A 20,705-nucleotide genomic window follows, 5' to 3' on the forward strand; every position below is an offset into this window, starting at 1 on the left:
CCCCTCTTATTATTAATATAAAACTTAAAACTATTATTATCGTAATAGTAAGAAAGTATTGTAAAATTAATTTAAAAATATTTTTAATTAATTATTAATAAATTTTAAGTACGATAGTAAGTTTTATAATAAAAATTTATAATAAAAGTCGTAACGAAGGGTAAAAGTTTAAAAAAAGGGATACGACTTAGTTAGGGTAAAAAAAAGGTATAGGTCGGAATTATTTCTTATAGAGCGGACCTTAATTAAGTAATAGTACCCTAATTAGCTATAATTTATTTTTAAAATATTTCTAGCCCGAGTACTTTAAAAAAAAAAAAAAACGAAGTCCGATTAATTAAATTTAGCTAGGATCTACTAATATCTAAGTACTTATTATTATATACGGGACTCTTACCTCAACTAGGGGGGGTTATTATTAGTTTATATATAGACTCCTTCTTATAAGGAGGCGCAATATTAAGGTTCAGAGACAGATTAGTGATGCGCGCCTATTTTGTTAAGTGAACCCAAAGAACTCTCTTCCTTCTCTCTTCATGCTTGTGTGAACCTCTAAGAATTCTCAAAAACTTAGAAAAGATCTTCTCTGAAACACGTTGCATCTGCATCGCCAAAAAAGAGAACATCGTCTTCTCACCAAAGATGGACACCACACAGGAAAGGGAACGTCACACGACGAGCTCCATTGCGGAGCAAGAGCTCTTCTTTTCCTCATCGCCATCGGGCCAAGGCCAGCCTCAGTCTGGGCGGCAGCAACAGCAGCAACCTCAGCATCGATGGTATGATAACGCCCAAGACGACTCACCCGTCGAACCGAGGAGCGGGGTTCCGGCTGTGAACATCATTCCTGCCACGCCCTCTACCCTTCGTTCAAACAGCGTGCGCTCGAATCTGTCTTGGCGGGATAGGGATGCCGAGAGGCAGGCGGCAGCGGCCGGGGCGCTTCCGGAGGTTGAGGAGGAAGACAACATTTACGATCCGCCAAGCACTCATAGACCAGCAACACCGCCTCACGAGTCCAAGGTCTCGACTCACCACACAGCGTCTACTTTTGATTCGCCGACTCAAACTAAGGTGGATGAGGATTATCATGTGTCGCCCATGACCGAGCCCGCTGTATTACACCACGACACGGGATTCTCTCATGCAGACTCAGTTGATACTGCGGAGGCCGAACGGTATTACGATGCAACGTACTCCCCTCAAACTGAGTACCCTTCTTCATTCGACAAGGGCAAAGCCGTTGAGACGCATCCGGAGCCTACGGTGCTGTACCACAACACCGATCACTCGAACGCCAATGGGCGCCCTTCATCGATCGACAAGGGCAAAGTCGCAGAAGCGCTCCCAGATTTTGAAGACCGGCCGCCGGTCCCGAATCCAAGACCAGTGTCAGAAGTCCCCGACTTTTATGCTCAAGAGCACGGCGGTTACGGTAGAGATCCGGCAGCCCAAGAGCAAGAAGATCGTGACTACGCGATGGCCCTTGCACTTCAGGAAGAGGAAGAAGGCCAGTCACCACCCCTTCCACAACGACACACCCAGCCAGCATGGAACGCCAACGGGCCACTCTCCTCCAACCCCTTCTCATCGCCCGAGGACCAGGACCGCGCCCTCGCGGAGCGTCTCCAGGAAGAAGAGGAAAACGGACCTCCGCCGCCCTTACCAGCCCGCCCTCACCCCAAGGCCGTGGCAGAGCTGCTCTCCCAGAGCCAGGAACCGCCGCCGTTCTCAAGGACACCCTCCATAGAAGGCATCATGCCGCCCCCAAAGCGCCAAGGCTCCGACTTTGGCAACGACGACCCTTCAAACCCAATCCACTACAGCCGAGACCCCCACAAGCTCATCACCTACCTTGTACCCTTCCCCAAGCCCTGGCTGGGCTCCAAAGCGCCCTCTGATGCCATCCCTACCCGCTTTCTCATCTACACGCCCCCACCTCCGCCTCTTCAGGCGCCGCCTGAGGGCGTGAAGGAGGGCGTAGCTCACAAGGTGCAGCGCAAGTGGCAGACGGAGGTGCGGCAGGCCAAGATGAGCGACGCAAAGACGACCAGCTGGGCGGGATTCAAGGCAAAGTGTACGCGCGGGGTGGATAAGGCTATGCAGTACACCACCACGAGTAATTTGGATTACCTGGCGCGCGTTACGCCTCCGGCGAGGCCGCCGTCGGCGATATCGCGCAAGCTTTCGCTGAAGGGGAGGATGAAGAAGGACAAGAAGGACAAGGGCGCTTCGGGGGATGAGAAAGAGACAAAGAAGAGCCTTGACGAGAAGAAGCGTGAGAGCACCGATGTCAAGGACGACGACGCGGAGAATCTCCTTCACGATGAGGAGAAGAAGTCCTCCGAGGATAAGGATCTCGATGAGAGGACGAGGAACGAGAAATTGGCCGAGGAGAATGGCGATAGGGAAGAAGAGGATTACTTCAAGTCGCAGCAGCAGCAGGCCGACAAGGACGAGCAAGACGAGCTCATGGAAGACGACCCAGCCCATACGTCTCACGAGACGAAAAAGACGGTTGGCGTCGAGGAGATTGTCTTTGTCTACTCGCCGTCGATGAACATGACGCCCGAGGCGATGAGGGAGGAATTCGTCAACTCCATGCTGCGGACAAAGTCCAAGGCGCAGCGCGACGCCATCATCGCGACTGGGCTGCTTCCTGTTTCGCTGGCCATTGACTTGGTGATGATTGCCGTTTCTGGGCTTTTTGAAGTCAACGGTAAGTCTTATTCACTTAAACATCCATGCCTATTGCGGTTTACTTACTGACTCATCACAGCTGTGTGGGCTTACTTCACCATCAAGGGCTCCAAGACGGCGCGCTCCGTCACCAAGCGCATCGCCTCCACGTCCAAGAAGCCCGAGTCCATCGACCCTGAAAAGTCAGAGGCCGAGCTGGCCAAGGAGGACAAGCTCCAGCTGAGCTTCAAGCCGGCGAACCGCATCGACGTGTTGACGCGGTATCTTGAAGCCGAGTGTCATCGTGTCGACTCGAGACTGTTTCCCAGATACACCTCTTCGCCCACAGAAGTGTAAGTTCTTCCTCCCCCTCTTCAACTCACCTATCTCAGTCTGTCGGCCAAAGTAAAGCTAACACATGAAATCAGGGAATGCTTGGAAGCTATTGGTTGGTCCCCTGCCATGACCCGCGGCCAGAAGAACTGGGAAGATGAGGCTTGGGAGGTGAACGATGTGAAGGAGGATTTGAGGGTCGTGATGCACAAGGCTGCAAAGGAGTGGCGGAAATGGTGTAACCGGTATGAGAAGAATCCGGAGAAGAGCTTGACTAAGTGAGAGCTGCTTGTGATTAGAGGCGCTACATGATTTAAGCGAATACATGACGTGTCTATTTTAATAGCAAAAAAATGCATTATTGAGTGTATGGTTTCGCGCAATACTTTTCTCAACTTCTACGTCTTGTATAAATGATTTGGGGGGGTTGGTCGGTTGTCCTCTGGCAGTTGTCTGACGGCCTTGAAACTCTCACGCAATTAACATGTCTCTATCTAGGCACCTCAAGCAGAATCATGAGCAGGCCTGCTAGTCTTGGCTCCACGAACCAGCTCCGGTCCACCTTCAGAGTCGGCAAACTTGACCTCCAGAGTTCGAGCCTGGGCAGCGATACGAGAGCTGTCGCTTGCCTCCCTCAAGAATGCCCTAGACTCCACATCGAGGCCGTGGGCTAGCGTCGCTAGCGAGCTCCCCCTCCAAGCTGGAAGGCTCAGTTTTCGCGTCTCCCGTATCGAAAGCAGGCAGAAGATGCAACCTCCTAATAAGGAGCCCATGGGCAGTGACAAGAATGCCCAGTTCACCCTGATCTTGATCACCCATTGCTTTGTTATTCCGTGATGCGGGCTACTTTCGAGAGAACGGTTTCGGATCCATTTCGTCAGGCTGGCAGCGACCATTTCGAATGTTCTTGAGATGTTCTGCGAAGCTGCCAGGCTACTGATGATCTCGGTTGGCGTGTTGCTGGTGCGCATGCAAAGAGGTAAGGGGTATTTGAGCAGCGTTGGCATTCCGGGCTTGTCCAAAGATGCGGAGTCGCTGTGACCCGATAATCTCACTGCCAGCCAGTCTATGAGGCTTCCAACGGTGTTGTGTGAGATGTTGAACTGTAAATCGTCGTCTATTATCAAGCCAGTGTCGGCGTAGTACTCCTCCCGGGAAATCACAAGTTGTAGATCTGAACGGGGTGCATCAGAGAAGCCGATGTAGAGTGAATGGTTGATAAATGTGTTGAAATATTTCGTCGCAGCCAAGTTGTTCGTCAACCAGTTTGATAAGAAAGAGTCCGGGTTTCTTGTAGAGCGGGAACTGAGAACCTTCTCCTTGAGCACGTTTTGTTCAACGACGGACTGGTAGACATTGGTGCATAAATGCAGGGCGCATTCTGTGGCGGTGATATCCGTGTCTTCCCAAGCTTGCTTCCGCTTGCGATAGTCCTGGCTGGCTGACATGACAGCGACGGAAAAGATCATAGACTCTAGATGTTCAAACGACAATGTCCGCCCAGGGTTGTAATTCGACCGCGCAGTAACTTCGGCGTTTCCGAATCCAATGTCAATTTCATTTCCATCGGCTTTGATCCCATTGAAATTTGATATACTCAGATCCAAGGTTGGTATCTCGAGCCTGGTGTATGTGCGGAGTTTCTTGTCGGGGAATTCCAGGCGGTCTGGCAGGGTGATAAGTTCGTCGTTTATCGTTGCTCGTCCGTTGGACTTCTCCATCGCAGCTGAGATGTCTTTGCAAGTACTACATACAGCGAGCGATGCGAAGGGGTCCCAGGTACAATTGCCAGTTGAACACTCGAAGTCGGGTTTTGTACTCTCGGTTGAGCTGAGTTCAGAGAAGCCTCCCAGTACCGCTGCCATTGCACCAAAGTCGTTTTCAGATCTCATAGAAGTCATAGTGAAGTTACCCCAAGGCTCTGGCATTTTATAGTCTTTCGGAGTCCATCGGTCAAATGCCGCAAAGACACCTGCGTCCAGCCTTTCAGCTTTTCCAATCGCGCTTGTCACTGATGGAGTTGCATAGCTGATTTCTTCTCCCGAGAAGCTGATGACAGCTTGCAGGAATGGCTCGAAACCTACTAATATGACTGCCGAGAGGGCTCCAATAGCGATCCAATGTCTAAAGAGTTCCATGAGCTAAGAAACACCACAAAAAGTAGCATCGTTCGTACCTGAATCTGGTCCACCACAACAAGCGAACACTTCCCCAGGGCCCGCGGCTGGCTTCTTCGAACCGGTCAAAGACCATCACATGGTCATCCCTTTTTCGGTACCAGTTCCACTTTCCCTGGCTGATACAAGCACTAATAGCGAAGCCTAATGAAGCTCGGGACGTTGCTCCGAGAGTGGATATGACAGTATTGAGCGATATTGAAAAGGTCCAGGATGATAAAGGCTTGTCTTCGTAGAGGGGAAGAAGGATAAGGATTGCGGCAAATGATACGATACTGAGAGCGATTGCCCACAGTTCTAGTGTCCAGTGATACTCGCCAGCTGGGAAGAGCCGGGTAGTCCATTGATCGATGGGTTTCGGCTTGGCGCATGTGTCCCTTGAGGCTGGCGTAGTGTCTTGAGTTGACCTTGACTCCGAGTTGGCTACCAGACTATATAGGGGAGCCGCTTCTCTCGGCTCCTGTCCGGGCTCGGGAGATTGCCCGCGGCTGGGGGCTCGGCTTGTATCTTGTGACGGGGAAGAAGCTTGACAGGAAGAGTTAAGTGAAACATCGACGGACTGTGTCTGTGGTACCGAAAGATCTTCCGCCGAACCATCTCGAGATGGAATCTGAGCTGATGACATCTTTTCGTTGCATCAAGGCGCTGTATACGTTATAACGACATATGAGATGAGACATCGACAAGGGCTGCAGTCTTATAACTGCTTCTTCCTAGCCGTTTTCCCGTATAATGTCGTCCATCAGGTTGGCCTGCCTTATATACTTACGAATGTTGAGGTCTCAGGCTTCGAGGTCTTAGACTTCGAGATCTCACCATTTCAGTGTTCACCTCGATCGCCCCCTTGCATCACATCACCTAGCACCAGCCACTTGACTTACGCAAGCTACGCAATTACTAAGACCAGTTAAGATATCGCAAACGACGTTGCGTGGCAAGGTAGGTTGCCTTGTCTCGTACACAAGGCAAACTTGTGTTTCCTTTCCATTTCACGGATGAGGCGATAACCAAGCATTCGTAAATACAGCATACACAAACTTTCCCTATTCCGCTTGAGTGTCTCATGTCAATTTCTTTCGTGAGATGCTCAGAAAGTTTGGCTGTCGTTTTTTCTCTGGTTCAGCAGCTAGATCTCAAATACAGGTGAAACTCAGATGCAACGGCAACACGTCGTTCAACCTTCAGCTTTGGGCTTATGATCCATTTTTGAGTACTTGGCTACTACCCAGTGATTCAAATTCGTAGAAGTACGCAAGACAGGTAAACATAGTTGCCTTATGTTTGGCTCGTGGATAGAATAGTGGAAGATCAGACGACATCATCTAGTCTCGGCAGACCACCATTTTCGGCCCGGCTCCGAACAGCATCCCCCGCCCCCGGGCCACCGTTTGCCGGCAAAAACAAAATAAAGTCACTTCTCAAGGTTTTCTAAGAATCTAAGTTGTTTGCTTCTTCCCCATCTCCACCATCCCCCATGATCGAATGCGGGGTAAACCCATGCCTAGAGCTTTCTCCAAGACTCCACCAGTTCAAGCGGCCCAATGCCGTCACCTGGAGCACCTCGGGGAAGATATTTCCATGGGGGGAATCCTGGCCTTGACCGGCCCCAAACCTTGGTTGAAATAGCTTCGGTAAAAAGCCCACCGCCCCTTCGCCCAGCACCAACCCAAACGTAGCTTGGAAGCCGATGTTGGTCCACGATCGAATCGGGGTCTAATGACGATGCTCATTAAACACGAGGAAAATAACGGTGCGGGGGATGCGGAGCCGAACAAAGCCATTGCCCAATGGTTCCAACTTCCGGGCCATCCATAGATGCCCCCAGCCAGCATCTCCGATGGATGTTACGTCCTTTTAAGAGAGAGACCGTCCTCCTCTTCTTCGCCAGTGTGACCTTCTTCTCTCTCATTGCAGCTTTGCTTCTCACGTAGATCTTTACGCGAGTCTCTATTACCGCAATGAAGGGTCTTGCCATCGCCTTTGCGGCGCTTGTGTCGTCGACATGCGCGCAGTACATGAAGACTCCCGCCTCGCCTCGCTATGTCTCTCACAAGGCCGTCCCGAGACAGGCCGGCAACCAGACTAGCAACTCATGGCCCTACGCTCCCTTCAGCACTCGCGGACGTGACATCGTCAATGCCCGCGGTGAGGTCGTGACTTGGGCTGGTGTTAATTGGCCGATGAGTGGTACGTTCAACATCTAGTGAAGACTTTACAAGAGCACCTGACTAACAAACCATGAAGGAGAGACTATGGTTCCTGAGGGTCTGGAATGGGCCTCAGTTGATCAGATTCTCGATGATGTCGAGAGCGTTGGCTTCAACTACATCCGCATGTAAGTCCTCATCAGTCTCGCACGTGTGTGATCCATCGCACACCTTGAACGAACCCCAACTCACGATCTTCCCAGGGGCTACGCCATTGAGATGGTCGACCAAATCTACGACCGCGCCGGCGAGGACGTTCCCCTCGAAGTCGCCATGATCACGGCCCTAGGCTTCGTCAACGGCACAAAGGTCACCAACGAGATCATCCGCAACAACCCGACCTGGACCCGCGAGACGACCCGCTTCGAAATCTGGTCCGCCATCGTCGAGGCCGCCTACGAGCGCGGCATCTTCATCTCCCCCGACGTGCACGTCGGCAAGGCCCAGTGGTGCTGCTCCCACACGGACGGCAACGCCTGGTTCGACGACGTCAACTTCAACACCACCCACTGGCGCCGCGGCCTCTCCTACGTCGCCAACTGGGCAAAGTCCCACCCCAACATCGTCTCCCTCTCCCTCCGCAACGAGGTCCGCGAGTCGTGGAACGTGACGAATCTGTACTACAACTGGGACACCCTCGTCGGCAACTTCTCCGCCGGCGCCGACGCCATCCACGAGGCCAACCCGGACGTCCTCATCCTCTGGGGCGGCATGCAGTACGGCCAGGACCTGTCTGCCCTCACCTCGGGCAAGAACTACCTCACGGCGCCGTGCTACAAGTGCACCGCCATCCGCGACGCCGCCCGCCGCGAGCCAAAGGTGTTTGATCTCGACAGCCACGCCTGGGCGGACAAGCTCGTCTGGGAGCTGCACCTGTACAAGATGAGCGAGGATGTCGACACGGGATCGTGCCCCATTATCGAAGCGGGTCTCTACCGCAACGGCTTCAACGCGTTGGGTATTGACAAGCCTGCGGCTTGCAACGTTACGAATGACTGCCCCAAGGCGAGCCGGTTGACGCCTGTCATCTTCTCGGAATTTGGCAACGGCCAGGACGACACGCTTCGCAACGATACCCTTCAGGTGTGTCTGAGGGAGTACACCGTCAAGCACAACGTCAGCTGGATGGTCTGGGGTCTTGCCGGTAGCTACCGTGTGCGCTCCGGCGCGCAAGGTGTGCCCGATACTTGGGGTTTGACCAACTATGAGTGGAACGGTTGGAACTCTCCCGAGACCATTGAGGATATCTGGAAGCCTTGGGTGAAGGCTATGAACCCGACTAGAAAGTCGTGAGGCACGACCTTAGAGTCCAAGTAGACTTTGATCTGAATTATAATGTGATCTCATTGCCATTTTCATGACACCCATTGAATTGGTTTACTTTGAGTGACATAATCCAGTCTTACTTCTAGCTTAGAAGCCACAATGTTTCGACAATTAGAGCCTTTAATGTACCAGCCTAGACTCTGCAAAGCTGCCCGTCACTCCTCTGCTTCCATCCCTCATTTCCAACACAGGGCTGGCACCAGAAAACGTCGTCTGGATCGACGGTCTTCTTGATCTTGAGAAGGCGCTCATAGTTGGTGCCCCAGAAGGTATGTTGCCAGTCTTCCTCATATGACAGACCCTGTGACACATTAATGAGAATCCCAAACGTACTCGTTTCAAACGTTATGCTTGACTTACTTCATTCAAGTAGGAACCTCCACCAGGCGTCAACTGTCGGAAGCCCTCGACTGAGTCGTAGATACTCTTCTCGGCCTCACTCTTTGATGTCTCATTGAACGAAGTCCATCCAACGGCAGTGACTATGGAAAACAATGATTAGCTCGGGCATCTCCTCTTACAGTAATGAACATAACTTACTGGCATGGATGTAGGCAGTCCTCCATGCCGGGTGAACCGCATCACCTCCGCCCCTGGGCTTCGCCTTGTGCACACCCTTTCCGGATACCAAAAACGCATACATGCCGCCCACATTATCAGTCGCCGTCTTCACTGCACCAGCCAAAACCTCCAAATCCTCCGTCAAAGCCTCCTCATCCAGCAAACGGGAAGCCAGCAGTTTGTTGATACCGCCCTTGTTCATGTCATAATTATTATCATAAAAGTCAAGCCAGGACGGGTACTCGGCGGTAATCTTGGCAAAGGTGACATTGGGCCAGCGTTCCATGACGGTCTGGTTGATTGACGTCCAGATCCTGTCAACTTCTTCCCGGTCCGTGTCATCCTGCATCAGGGATATGCCAATGACGCCCGCCGCGTTCGGCGGGAGGCCCGGGGAGCTGACAGGGTTCGGCATGTGCGAATTGATCAGGGCGTAGCCTGCGAGGCCCGCCTTCTCGAGGGAAGGGACGTTTGAGAGGAAGTAGGCGGCCAGGTCTGGAATGATGGGTGACCTGAGCTCGGTGAGCATCGCCCATGCCGTGTGGGTGATTGGGGGGGACGGGTGTGTTGCGAAGGTGATTGAGGTGAGAACCCCAAACGTTGATCCTCCTCCCTATGTAAGTCAGTACTCAAGGTAAGGTCTCAAAAATGAGGGATATTTACACCGCGCATAGCCCAAAACAGGTCAGCGTTCTGAGCCTCGTTGAGAGTCAAGATCTCGCCGAGGGGCGTGACGACTTCCATCTGCAAGACATTATCCGCCGCCAGACCGAAACGCGGCGCGAGCAGCGAGTGGCCGCCTCCGGTAGCATACCCCCCGACGCTCACCGTCTTAGCGGTACCGCCGACAATGGCTTGACCGTGTTCGGCAGTGGCTTTGTAGAGGTCATACATCTCGGTGCCGCCTCCGGCAGTTACTGCACTTCCTGGTATAGTGATATCGCTCCCTGCGAGCTTGAACTCATCCGCATGATACTCGATGCCCGTCAAATGGTGCACCCAGATAGAGAGCGAGCCAGGGGCAATCGATCTACCTAGGTAATCATGCCCGGTGCTTTTCACAATGAGCCTCACATTGTTCTTCCTCGCTATGACCCCAGTCAACAATCACAGACCAAGCGCACACACGGGACGGGAGCAGATATAAAAACGCAACATACCAAAATCGATGCCAATCTTGACATGCTCCGGCGTGGTAGCATTCACGACGTACGCAGGGTATCCGTCACCGCTGCACAGATAAGCCGGGTCAGGAAGGCAGGAGTCATTAGCGAAGTTGCTCCAGACGACGGAGACGGGGTCGTCGACGTGGAGCTCGTACGAATTCCACCGGGCCTCGACGTCGGCGCAGGCGGTCTCGTTGTAGGCGTCCTGTCCGGGATGGCAGACAGCTCCCGGAGGAGACGGGCGGAGAAGTCGCCCGCCTCCGAGGGACTCGCCGAGGCGGGCCCATTCTGCTGCGGAGGGCCAGTCAGCGGTGCCCGGGTAGGATTTGCACGTTGGTGTGTAGGAGGAGTCGCGGGCTGGGATGAGGGATTCGTGGGACGCGATTCCAAAGAAGAGATATCTTGCGATGTGCGGCAACATGGTTTTTCAAGTGACGAGACTGAGACTCTTAGGATTTGAAGCTCCGGGGCTACGGTCTTACCTGAAGAGAATCATGATTTGGAGGCCGAGGCATCGTGAGTTTATAAAGTGTCGCGATCGTCGAAGGAAGCCTGGAGTGGGCGATGTTTGTGTAGCAAACAAGTCTGCCGAAGCGGCACGGAATGGACTGGGGTTGAGACAACGAGGTTGCAACGGGGCGTCGTGAGGCGTCGTCTCTAAAGGGCAGTTGCCCGAGATGGATTCTTGTTGGTTGCGAGATGTCAGACAAAAATGTTGCCAGTCGAGAAATCCTTTTCGCGAGGATCAAGCATCCCACTACATCTCGGTTATCTTTCAGCTCCTGCAAGACGGCAAGCAAAATCCTAACCACGTTGTATCGGGGCGCTAGTGAGACCGTGATGAAGGGTGAGATTCATCTAGCCGCTACAGCTCGTCAACGGTTTACCGTGTGTTGCATGTCAGACTCGGCTGTGGCTTGGCCGGGCGTTGGCCAACCCGAAACATGCGAGCGGTGAGCCGTCATCGTGTGTTCTGTAGTCATGTTTCATTCTAGACAAGAGCCTCACAAGGTATCCTCATCAGTCATCAGCCTATCTTGTCTCAAAATCTATACAATAGAGATACTGCATCACGTCAGCGACCGAAGAGTAGGTACTGCTTGGTGGACTAACACCGCAATACACAACCAGGACTGGATCTTGTCTTGTTACATGAAGGACTATGCGACGTACCTTAAGGATAAGAGACTCTAGAAAGATAAACGCCCTTGGCAAGCTTGATTGGGCCTATCGTGGTTCCAACATCGACAAACTGCATGCAAACACACTATGGGCGACTTGAATCATGTCGGCAGTTGGAACTCTCCAGGATCTCAACCGCCTCTTTGGCACAATGGTTAAGGTGCGTTAGGACACTATGAATATTGTGCAACTCGAGTTTCGCACACCCAAAGCTCGCCTAAAGACTCTTCATCAACCGCGTACCACTAGATACCTAGTACATGATAATACCAGTGCCGCCTTTTACGACTATAATCGCAAGAAAATGTGTGCAAAAGTGCCACACGATGGACGCTTTTCTGCGGCTACCTTTGAGAGATACATCTTTTACGCCTCAAGGTATCACCTATAGCTACCACAAAGCTTACAATTCATCTTGCATGATACTGTCCCGCAGCATTGACCAACGACCACTTGAGTAACTTACATTACGATGCATCTTGGGACCTCTGAACAACAGGCCTCTCGAACGGAGCCTCGGTGCAACCTACTCAGATTTTGCCGTCACCTGCTCGTCACCACAAGGCAACTCGCCTTCAACTCGGTGGCCTACGCCAATTTCCTCGCCATCTGACATGAGCTCGGTCAGAATTTGCTGGAGGTGTTCTGCTGCTGGATCTCCCTTCAGTACAAAAACAACCCCTTTCTCGACTTCATATCCTTACGGATGTCTTTAGTTGTAGCAGACGACGGCCCTTCGCAATCGTGACCACCAGGAACCCAAGAGGCGTCGGGGGCGGGAGACGAAGGTAATGGTGAAGCCGGGGTAGGTGGCGGTGGTGAAGGTGGCGGAGACGGCTCCGGCGTCTCGACATACCTCATACTTTCCAAAAGATCCCAACTCGCGTCCGTCGAGTCGCTCAACCTAGCTCGCTGGATCCGTACTCCCAGTGAGCTGGCCAGAGATTCGCGGTCCAGATGATCGTGGAAGTACCCCTCCAGCGCCGAGCTGTCAGCCTCACTCGTGACACGATCCCAGTTTGTGGCAGCGACGACGACGTGCCGGAATCCACGGGACATGAAGGCGTTCAAAAAAGCGTCCAGGTTACGAGCTGCGTAGTCAGCGTTGCTCAGATCCATGATGCGCTGGAGGTAGATGACGCCGTCTATCTGTGTGTCCATGGACTTGAGCCGGGTCTTGATGTAGTTGAGTGTCTCCATGTCTGGGAGACGCCGCTTGTCGGGAGAGAGGTAGGGTGTGTCAATGAGATGCATTTGAAGGTTCTGATCATCGAGGTTGGCTGTGTGTATGCTGATGTCGTCATCTTGGGCGGCTACGTAGTCGCCCGCGTTTTCGAATAGGGATCGGATAAATGTTGTCTTACCACAGCCTCTGGGGCCGATTACTGCTATTGTGAGTGTCTTCATCCTTGTGTTTGTGTCAGACTTCTGTATGTAAGTGCCTACTGAGAGCGATTGTCGGAGGGTTGCCAGAAGCGGCTTCAGAGTGGTTATTAAACGATGAAGCATTTGTGGCTATATCTCATCTGTCAGAAATCAATTGAATCAAGTTCGAAATTCCGTGTTATTTTCCTCACAAGAGGTCTGCGTGGTGAACGACCTCTAGACCAGACCGGGTTCTTTTAAGGTATTGGCAATGAGTAGGAGGTCCCAGGCAGGTAGCTCTAGGTAGACCTGAGGAAGCCATAAGATTCTCTTGGACTCAAGACAGAGTGCGTTGTAGATTACCGTATTCCAAGACTTTGCTAGCTAACAAGGAACAATAAAGGGTTGTCAAAGACTAACTGCGTTGTTGAAACAGCTCCTCTCGAAGACATAGCTGTAAATCCAGAAGCATTGTTTATGCCGCCTTCGAAGTTCACAATCTTCCGTTTTGTTTGGTCAAAAGGAAGCGACCAACCTCTTTCGCATCTACAAGCTTAGGTTCAGGAACCGAAAAACCTGACCTTAACTTCGAGGTCGATTTGCACTCGACCGGAGGAGACTCACAAAGCCGACAACTTCACGCGGCGGGAGGGCCCGCGGACTACTTATGCCGCATTCCGGCTCCCGATTCCGAGACGGACATCTGAGATGTTTTCAATTGTCTGGCCGGTTGGCCCAATGGCAAGGCGTCTGACTACGACACACCGTGGAATCAGGAGATTGTGGGTTCGACCCCCATGCTGGTCAAATTCTTTTGCCAATTAGAGCAATAGCTTATCTTTGACGTCTTCTCTCAACGGGGAATCGCTCTGGAGGTTTCTTTTCTCCAATCGCACTCATTTGTGGACAGGCCTGGCTAATGTTGACCCTGTGACTGTGACGAAAGTGGCGCTTTGTGGCCGACAACTCAGCACCACTAAACTCTGACAATGGCGTCGTATAGTCGTTGCGGCCGCGGAAGAAACTTGTTCTAGACTTTTGAACGCCTCCCCTACGCATCAGATGTAGCCAACAAAGGCTAGAGTGAGTTGGCAAGTGCTCTCCAAGTTCTCTACACGAAAGAGTAAGCCGGCGCATCACCGGTTGCTTTCCAAAGATGTGGAAAGTTTGGCAACCACATTATTTGCCGGGATGAGCTTAAACGTAGGGAGTTTAGCTGCCGTTACTAGCCCTACACGGCAGACTTTCTGCTAAACTGGGCTCAACTCTATCAAGCCGACCCCAGTTCGAACTTTTTTTTTTCTTAACGTTCTTCTAAGACATATTGGAGGCCAACCAAGCTAGCTCCAAGTTTTCTGGATAAGTCGGCAAGTCGACCTTCCAAAGAGGGTGTACGCCGAGGCCGCAACTATTGCACCAGACAGGGGGTGGAGAGGTTGATTATTCGGTTTGGTTGAGGAACTTATGAGATGGGATGCTGTGCCGCAGTGACGTACTACCTTGGCGCCTTGGTGTTAGAGCGCCGCCGGGAGCCTTGAGAAAAGATACAGAACGGCAGTGCCTGGAGCAATAAGTAGGTGTTCCGTGGGGGATGGCTGTATGTGTGATACGGGCAGTCCTGTCGAGTGGGACTCGGGCGCAGAATGAGAAGAATGTTGCGCGAAGGGTCTGTGTCTCAGTAGATGATAATAGGTTACTCAAGGCTGGAGACTCAGCCCTGCCGATCGTCAGCAGTAGCGATTGTAGATCAGCTGGGGATTCCTCCCAAACAGTAGCCTCGAGTCTATCCGTAGAGAAGAAGCAACTCCAGGTTGAGAAGAGTGTTGGCACCAGGGTAGGAATTGACCTTGAGCAACGTGGAACTTGAAGTACAATGTACGAAGTATTCTGAGCTTCCGCCCACCTGCCCCATCCCCGCCCCGCCGTCGTCTTTTCCTACGAATCCGAGCCAATTACAGCGGGAGCGAGTCCGCCCACTTTGATCCTTCGCCCACGGACTGGGCAACTGCAGACTGACTGACTGCAGCAGTGATGGCTTCTGTGCAGTTGTGCAGGCAGTATATACTATGTAGGTAAGTACGGATACGCAGTTTTAAGAGAGAGTTGGGTTAATTTGGGTGTAGATCAGCAAGGTGCAGGGTGCTGACGCTGCTGACGGGACGGGGAAAGCGCCCAGCGGGAACTTGCAGGGGTTGCAGGGGTCGCATGCCACGTCGCGTGCCGACTTTCCCAGAAGTCGACAGGCAAATTGCACCAAATTGGCAGCGGATTGCACCGAATCTGCACCCAACATACTCGACTTGGCGACGCAAACAGCCCATCTTGGCCCCTAAGCCTTGAAGGACCCAAGGACCTGAGGTGAGTCTGCCTGCCTAACTCCGGTCCTAGCAAGCCTGGTCAGTCACCAGTGTTCGGATTTCTCTTCCATATTCTCTTGGCGAAATCTGCACGGCATCCTCCATTCATCCTTCCACCCTCCTCCCCTCGTTTCCGCCCAGACGTCTTGGTATTTTCTTTCCCTCGTGTCCTTGTCACCCTGTTCCTTTTCGGTTGGGGTTTCTTCATTGTTTGTTTCTTCCTATTCTCTTTTTTCCTATCTTTTCCCTTACGGATACCCAGGATACAAGACTTTGGAGGCAATACATCTCCGACGACCCTAATTCTCCTTGAAGATCCACGCATGCGCAGCCACCCCTGTCGGACGACGACGACGACGACGACTGCGCCGGGCCCCTTTCCATCAATGCGATAAGAACGACTCGAAAAAAAAAGAGAGAGCGACATCCCATTTCCCTACACGCGGCCTCCCTTACCCCCCAGAATCCCATACTTTTCGACCTTGGGAAAAACCTTCGACGCTGCCAAACCATCCGCATACGTCAAAAATAACGATTCCGTCCCGTCCCGTCTCCAATTCGTCCATTCCAGCGGCGCCACATCCCGCACGCGTAAACCCAATCTCGAAACGAAAGCTTGCGGCGGTTTAAGCTTGGGTCGATAACCGCGGCACGGGTACAGAAAGCCGCCAACCGCCACCATTACGGATACAAAACCCACGAGGTCTTCATCTTCAAAGGTCCAGGGTAACCCGCTTCGACGCCCTATTTCCGAAAGACGACAAGAATCCCATATAAGTGGTGGTTCAGACCTCCTATCGTGGGTTCAGCAAATCAAACGCAGGCTGGTTCGTCTCGTCTCAACACATTGCGCAGCGGGAAACCTTGACGGCAAAAAAGGGAACAAGACCTACGCACACACCAGAATCCGCAGAGAAAGAAGGTCACCACCATGTCGTTCCCAGCCCCAACCCGCCCGCGGCGTGGTGTGGTCTGCGTCGCCGCCTTCTTCATCCTCACCACAATCTTCCTCGCGGCAGCCCGCCTCGCCTCCCTAGACCTCACATCAGCCATCCGTCGCCGGCCCGCCGCGAAAACAGCATCCGAGCCCTCACCAGCCGATGCGCCCATGTCCTACGGCGAGACCGCTCGCCCAGGCTTCACCGACCTCTCCGTCCACATCGCCACACTCCCGGAGCGTCATCTTCCCTCCCGCGAGAACCCGAGCCGCAGGCTCATCGTCGTCGGCGATGTCCACGGCATGCGCGTCTCACTCGACAGACTGCTCGAGGAGCTGCACTTTGACAAGTCCCGCGGCGACCACCTCGTCTTTGCTGGCGACATGATCAACAAGGGCCCCGACTCCCGCGGTGTTCTCGATCTGGCCATGCGCCTCGGCGCCTCCGCCGTACGCGGAAACCACGAGGACCGCGTGCTGTTGGCGCATCAGAACATGAAGACGACCTATGTTACCGACTCGGACGCTCACGGCAATCCCGTCACCAAGAGAGAGGAGGAGGAAGGACAAGCCAAGGCCGAGGAGAACAAGGAGGAGGACAAGAAGCCTGCAGAACCTCCCACCGACAACGTCTCACCCGAGGCCGAAGGCCAAGGAGAAGACGGCGAGGACGAAGACGAAGACGAAGCCTCCCTAGAAGAGACCGAACAAGACGACCTCGAACCCTCAATCTTCCCCCACGGCGACTCCAAAGAACGCGCCACCGCACGCTCCCTCACCCGCAAGCAGCTAAAGTGGCTCTCCACCCTCCCCGTAATCCTCGACGTCGGCGCCGTGGAATCCATCGGCGGCAACCTCGTCGTCGTCCACGCAGGCCTCGTCCCAGGCCTCTCCCTCAAACACCAAGACCCCTGGGCCGTCATGAACATGCGCGGCCTCGTCTACCCGCGCGAGGAGCTCCGCCGGCAAGAAGCCCACCGCGCCCTCGAAGACTACCGCAGGACCCACACCGCCGCCCCCGGCGTCACCGAGACCATGATCCAGCGCGAGCACGAGCGCCGCCGCAAGCCCCACGACCGCAAGATCGCCATCCCCACCGACCGCCGCGACGGCTCCAGCAGCTGGCCGAAAGCGTGGAACGCCCACCAAAAGGCGCTGCCTGAGAAGGAACCCCGCACCGCCGTCGCCTACGGCCACGACTCGAAGCGCGGTCTGCAGATTGACAAGTTCACGTTCGGTCTCGACTCGGGCTGCGTCAACGGCGGGGAGCTGACCGCTCTCGTCATCGAGGCGTCTGCCGACGGCGGCGTCACGCATGCCGTCAAGAGCACAAGGTGCAACAAGGACGAAGGGAGAAAGGACAAGAAGAGGAACAAGAAGCACAAGAAGAGCAAGAAGGGGAAGAAGAGCAGCGAGGAGGTGGACGAGGCCGAGTCATAGAGACGCGTTTCCCCTCAACAAGGAAGACGTATCGTCTCTCAATAAGAAGAGGAAAAGGGGAAAAAAAGAAGCGCATCAAGCAAACTGCATGTCCAAGACGGACAACCCAGAAACGAAGGAGAGAAGAAACAACTGCATCTGCATGCGTATGGGCTGGCTGCCCAACACTTCCCCATCTCAAGAGAGGGGAACGACGGAAATGGATATACCTAGAAGTCATCGCCAACGTCTTTTAACACACCACCAAGAGACGTTTCATTGTACAAAATAAGTTGCACCCACATGGCATAGGGACATGATCAGCAGCAACTACCGTAATGAAGGACAGCATCATCATCATCATCCCACTAGGCGTTTTAGTCATTAGAGCAATACAAATTCACATTCTGAACTCGGGACATTGGGAGACCAATTTCTCGGATTTTTGCTACCAAGCAGTCTATCTTTGTGATTTTATGCCTCCCTCTGAAAAAAAAAAAAGTTGACTTCCACACAACTCAGCGCCTCTTCCATCACTTGACGCGCCGTTTGTTGGGGTGTGTGTTATGTGTGTGATGGGGTGGAATTGTTTGTTTTCCTTCTCATTAAGTCATTCTCACATCATGATATATCCTCCTCCCGACGGGAAAGTTGTCTCGCCCGCGGACGTGGCTTTTTGTCTTTTTTTTGTTACATCGCTTCCGCATCAGGACAGGCAATTTATGCCTGGACCTTCTGCTTGATGATGTCCTTGAGGGTAACGGCATCAGCGGCGAACTTGGAGATACCCTCGCGGAGCTTCTCGACGGCCATCTGCTCCTCATTGAAGTCGAAGCGGAAGAGAGGCTCGTTGCTGATGTAGGACTTCTTCTCAAGGTTGAGGCTGGAGGCGGCGGCGGCGTCAAGCTTCTTGGGGACGGGGGCGTCGGAGTTAAGGAGCTCCTCGAGCAGGTTGGGCTGGTGAATGTGTTAGTTAGTGGTTCTCTGGACCATTCAAGGTTACAATAAGAGGTGGCAAACGTACAGAGATGGTGAGGTAGTCGCAGCCGGCAAGCTCGGTGATCTCGCCAGTGTTGCGGAAGGAGGCACCCATGACAATGGTCTTGTAGCCGAACTTCTTGTAGTAGTTGAAGATGGTGCCGACGGACTTGACACCGGGGTCCTCCTCCTTGGTGTACTCCTTCTTGTGGGCGGCCTTGTACCAGTCGAGGATACGGCCGACGAAGGGGGAGATGAGGTAGGCACCGGCCTCAGCGGCGGCGATGGCCTGGGTGATGGAGAACATCAGGGTCAGGTTGGTGTTGATGCCGTGGTCGCGCTGAAGGATCTCGGCGGCCTTGATACCCTCCCAGGTGGAGGCGATCTTGATCAGGACGCGGTCCTTGGAGATGCCCTGGGCCTTGTACAGCTGGGGTGGATGTTAGCAAAGTTGCTCAAAACTATCCAACGTCGGGATACAAGACGTACGTCAATGATGTGAAGGGCCTTGTCGACGGAGGCCTTGGTGTCGAAGGAGAGGCTGGCGTCAACCTCGGTGGAGACCTTGCCGGGAACGACCTTGAGAATCTCCTTGCCGAACTCGACGAGAAGGGCATCGAGGGCGTTGTCAACCTGCTCGTCGACGGAGCCGCCCTGCTTCTTGGCGGAGGCAACGGCCTCGTCAATCAGCTTGGCGTACTCAGCCTTCTTGGAGGCGGCGAGGATGAGGGAAGGGTTGGTGGTGGCATCCTGGGGCTTGTACTTGGCAATGGCTGTATAGTCGTAGAGTCAGCAAACGTCCTCTGTATATTGGTATCATGCCTCAATCCATTGACCACATTGGCTGTGATGGATCGAGGTTGTGGTGGCAAAGTGGTGATCAGGAAGTTTTTGAGAGATTTTGGGGGAATGGCGGGGAGGAAGAAGGCGGGGTGGACTGACAGGCAAAGTCACCAGAGTCGCTGACGACAACGGTGCCGGTGGCCTTGAGCTGGTCGAGAGAAGAAGACATGGTGATGTTTGATGAAGGAATTGTGGCGGTTGTTGGTGGGAGATTGACTTGAGGAGGAAGAGAGGAGAGAAGGAGAGGAGGGAAAAAGAAGAAGAGAGGATGTAAGGTCGTTGAAGTAGTAGATCTTTGTTGAGGAACAAGCGTACCGTACCGTACCGTACCTCCCCCGGGGGACGGTGCGAGGGGTAATTTGTCCCTCATCCTCGCACCTCTCACACCTCACACCTCAGACGCCCGGACGACAGACGGTGGCCGCCCCCCCTAGGTAGTGTGGGTCTAAAAGTGTCACGTATCTGAGAGTACTTCGTACCTTTGGACCTTGGTACATGACATGAGCAAAAACCGCCGCGCCTTCCCCGAAGATGGGAGAAGCTGACGGTAGGTATCTCAGGTACATTGAATGGCTGTGATGCTGTAGAATCCCGTCCGTATCCATGATCAAGGGCCCTGGCCTTCCGGAACATGGACCCAATATTTCTTGTGCCATTTCAACTGACTACCTAGGCTGTTCAATGCAGGTTCTTCTACAATGTCGATCGAATTCTTTTTCGACTTCTTGAAGACTGCTTGGAGAGGCAGGTTGTTGGTTCGTCTCTCGGCCCCTACTCCGTACTCTGTACCGTTTTGGATGTTCTCTGCTTCGAGTGCTTAGACTTACTTACATCAGCAATTGACCGTCACCGTGACCGTCACGGCCTGTCCATTTTTTTTTTGTCCCTCCCCGCCCACCGTTTGGCGGGGTATTATTACGTCGTGGTGACCCACACCTCGCAGACGGCCGTGAGTAAGGCTGCTGCAGAGTGCAGAGGTGTGCTGTGCTCTGTGCTGGTGGTGCAGTTGCTGCTTCAGCTTGCAGCCACCAGGCACGACCCAGCGATAGAGGTACCCGTCAGGTAAGGAGCCCCCATCGCCGTCCGCCCCTCCATGACCCAGAACCATCGTCATACCCCCAGTGTTTTCCGTGGAACTCGATGCCAGTTTTGAATAATGCTGCTTGCTGTCCTTT

The 20,705-nt window shown here is 53.3% G+C and overlaps 7 protein-coding genes across 7 annotated transcripts; 3 read left to right on the forward strand and 4 right to left on the reverse strand.

Annotated features, from left to right (window-relative positions):
* Positions 1-642: 642 nt before the first annotated feature.
* On the forward strand, positions 643-3,294 carry CABS01_11910 (uncharacterized protein; the record flags this gene model as incomplete). The annotated part of the gene is made up of 3 exons (XM_060545264.1): positions 643-2,719; positions 2,780-3,032; positions 3,108-3,294. 3 exons carry the CDS (start codon positions 643-645, stop codon positions 3,292-3,294), a joined length of 2,517 nt encoding a protein of 838 aa, XP_060397129.1.
* Positions 3,295-3,515: 221 nt separating this feature from the next.
* Positions 3,516-4,913, reverse strand: CABS01_11911 (uncharacterized protein; the record flags this gene model as incomplete). Its single annotated transcript, XM_060545265.1, has 1 exon — positions 3,516-4,913. The coding sequence occupies one exon, from the start codon at positions 4,911-4,913 to the stop codon at positions 3,516-3,518; it is 1,398 nt and encodes a 465-aa protein (XP_060397130.1).
* A 2,234-nt stretch (positions 4,914-7,147) lies between these two features.
* CABS01_11912 (beta-1,6-galactanase) lies at positions 7,148-8,689 on the forward strand (the record flags this gene model as incomplete). Its single annotated transcript, XM_060545266.1, has 3 exons — positions 7,148-7,376; positions 7,434-7,524; positions 7,600-8,689. The coding sequence occupies 3 exons, from the start codon at positions 7,148-7,150 to the stop codon at positions 8,687-8,689; spliced, it is 1,410 nt and encodes a 469-aa protein (XP_060397131.1).
* Positions 8,690-8,855: 166 nt separating this feature from the next.
* Positions 8,856-10,870, reverse strand: CABS01_11913 (FAD binding domain-containing protein; the record flags this gene model as incomplete). Its single annotated transcript, XM_060545267.1, has 5 exons — positions 8,856-9,023; positions 9,083-9,204; positions 9,263-9,896; positions 9,947-10,371; positions 10,444-10,870. 5 exons carry the CDS (start codon positions 10,868-10,870, stop codon positions 8,856-8,858), a joined length of 1,776 nt encoding a protein of 591 aa, XP_060397132.1.
* Positions 10,871-12,157: 1,287 nt separating this feature from the next.
* Positions 12,158-13,038, reverse strand: CABS01_11914 (uncharacterized protein; the record flags this gene model as incomplete). Its single annotated transcript, XM_060545268.1, has 2 exons — positions 12,158-12,282; positions 12,336-13,038. The coding sequence occupies 2 exons, from the start codon at positions 13,036-13,038 to the stop codon at positions 12,158-12,160; spliced, it is 828 nt and encodes a 275-aa protein (XP_060397133.1).
* A 3,246-nt stretch (positions 13,039-16,284) lies between these two features.
* On the forward strand, positions 16,285-17,730 carry CABS01_11915 (calcineurin-like phosphoesterase; the record flags this gene model as incomplete). The annotated part of the gene is made up of 1 exon (XM_060545269.1): positions 16,285-17,730. One exon carries the CDS (start codon positions 16,285-16,287, stop codon positions 17,728-17,730), a length of 1,446 nt encoding a protein of 481 aa, XP_060397134.1.
* Positions 17,731-18,429: 699 nt separating this feature from the next.
* CABS01_11916 (transaldolase) lies at positions 18,430-19,699 on the reverse strand (the record flags this gene model as incomplete). The annotated part of the gene is made up of 4 exons (XM_060545270.1): positions 18,430-18,666; positions 18,734-19,117; positions 19,177-19,460; positions 19,630-19,699. The coding sequence occupies 4 exons, from the start codon at positions 19,697-19,699 to the stop codon at positions 18,430-18,432; spliced, it is 975 nt and encodes a 324-aa protein (XP_060397135.1).
* Between the last annotated feature and the right edge of the window lie 1,006 nt (positions 19,700-20,705).

The sequence above is a fragment of the Colletotrichum abscissum genome (genome assembly GCF_030869225.1).
Source record: "Colletotrichum abscissum strain IMI 504890 chromosome Unknown Scaffold_34.1, whole genome shotgun sequence".
Taxonomy (NCBI): domain Eukaryota; kingdom Fungi; phylum Ascomycota; class Sordariomycetes; order Glomerellales; family Glomerellaceae; genus Colletotrichum; species Colletotrichum abscissum.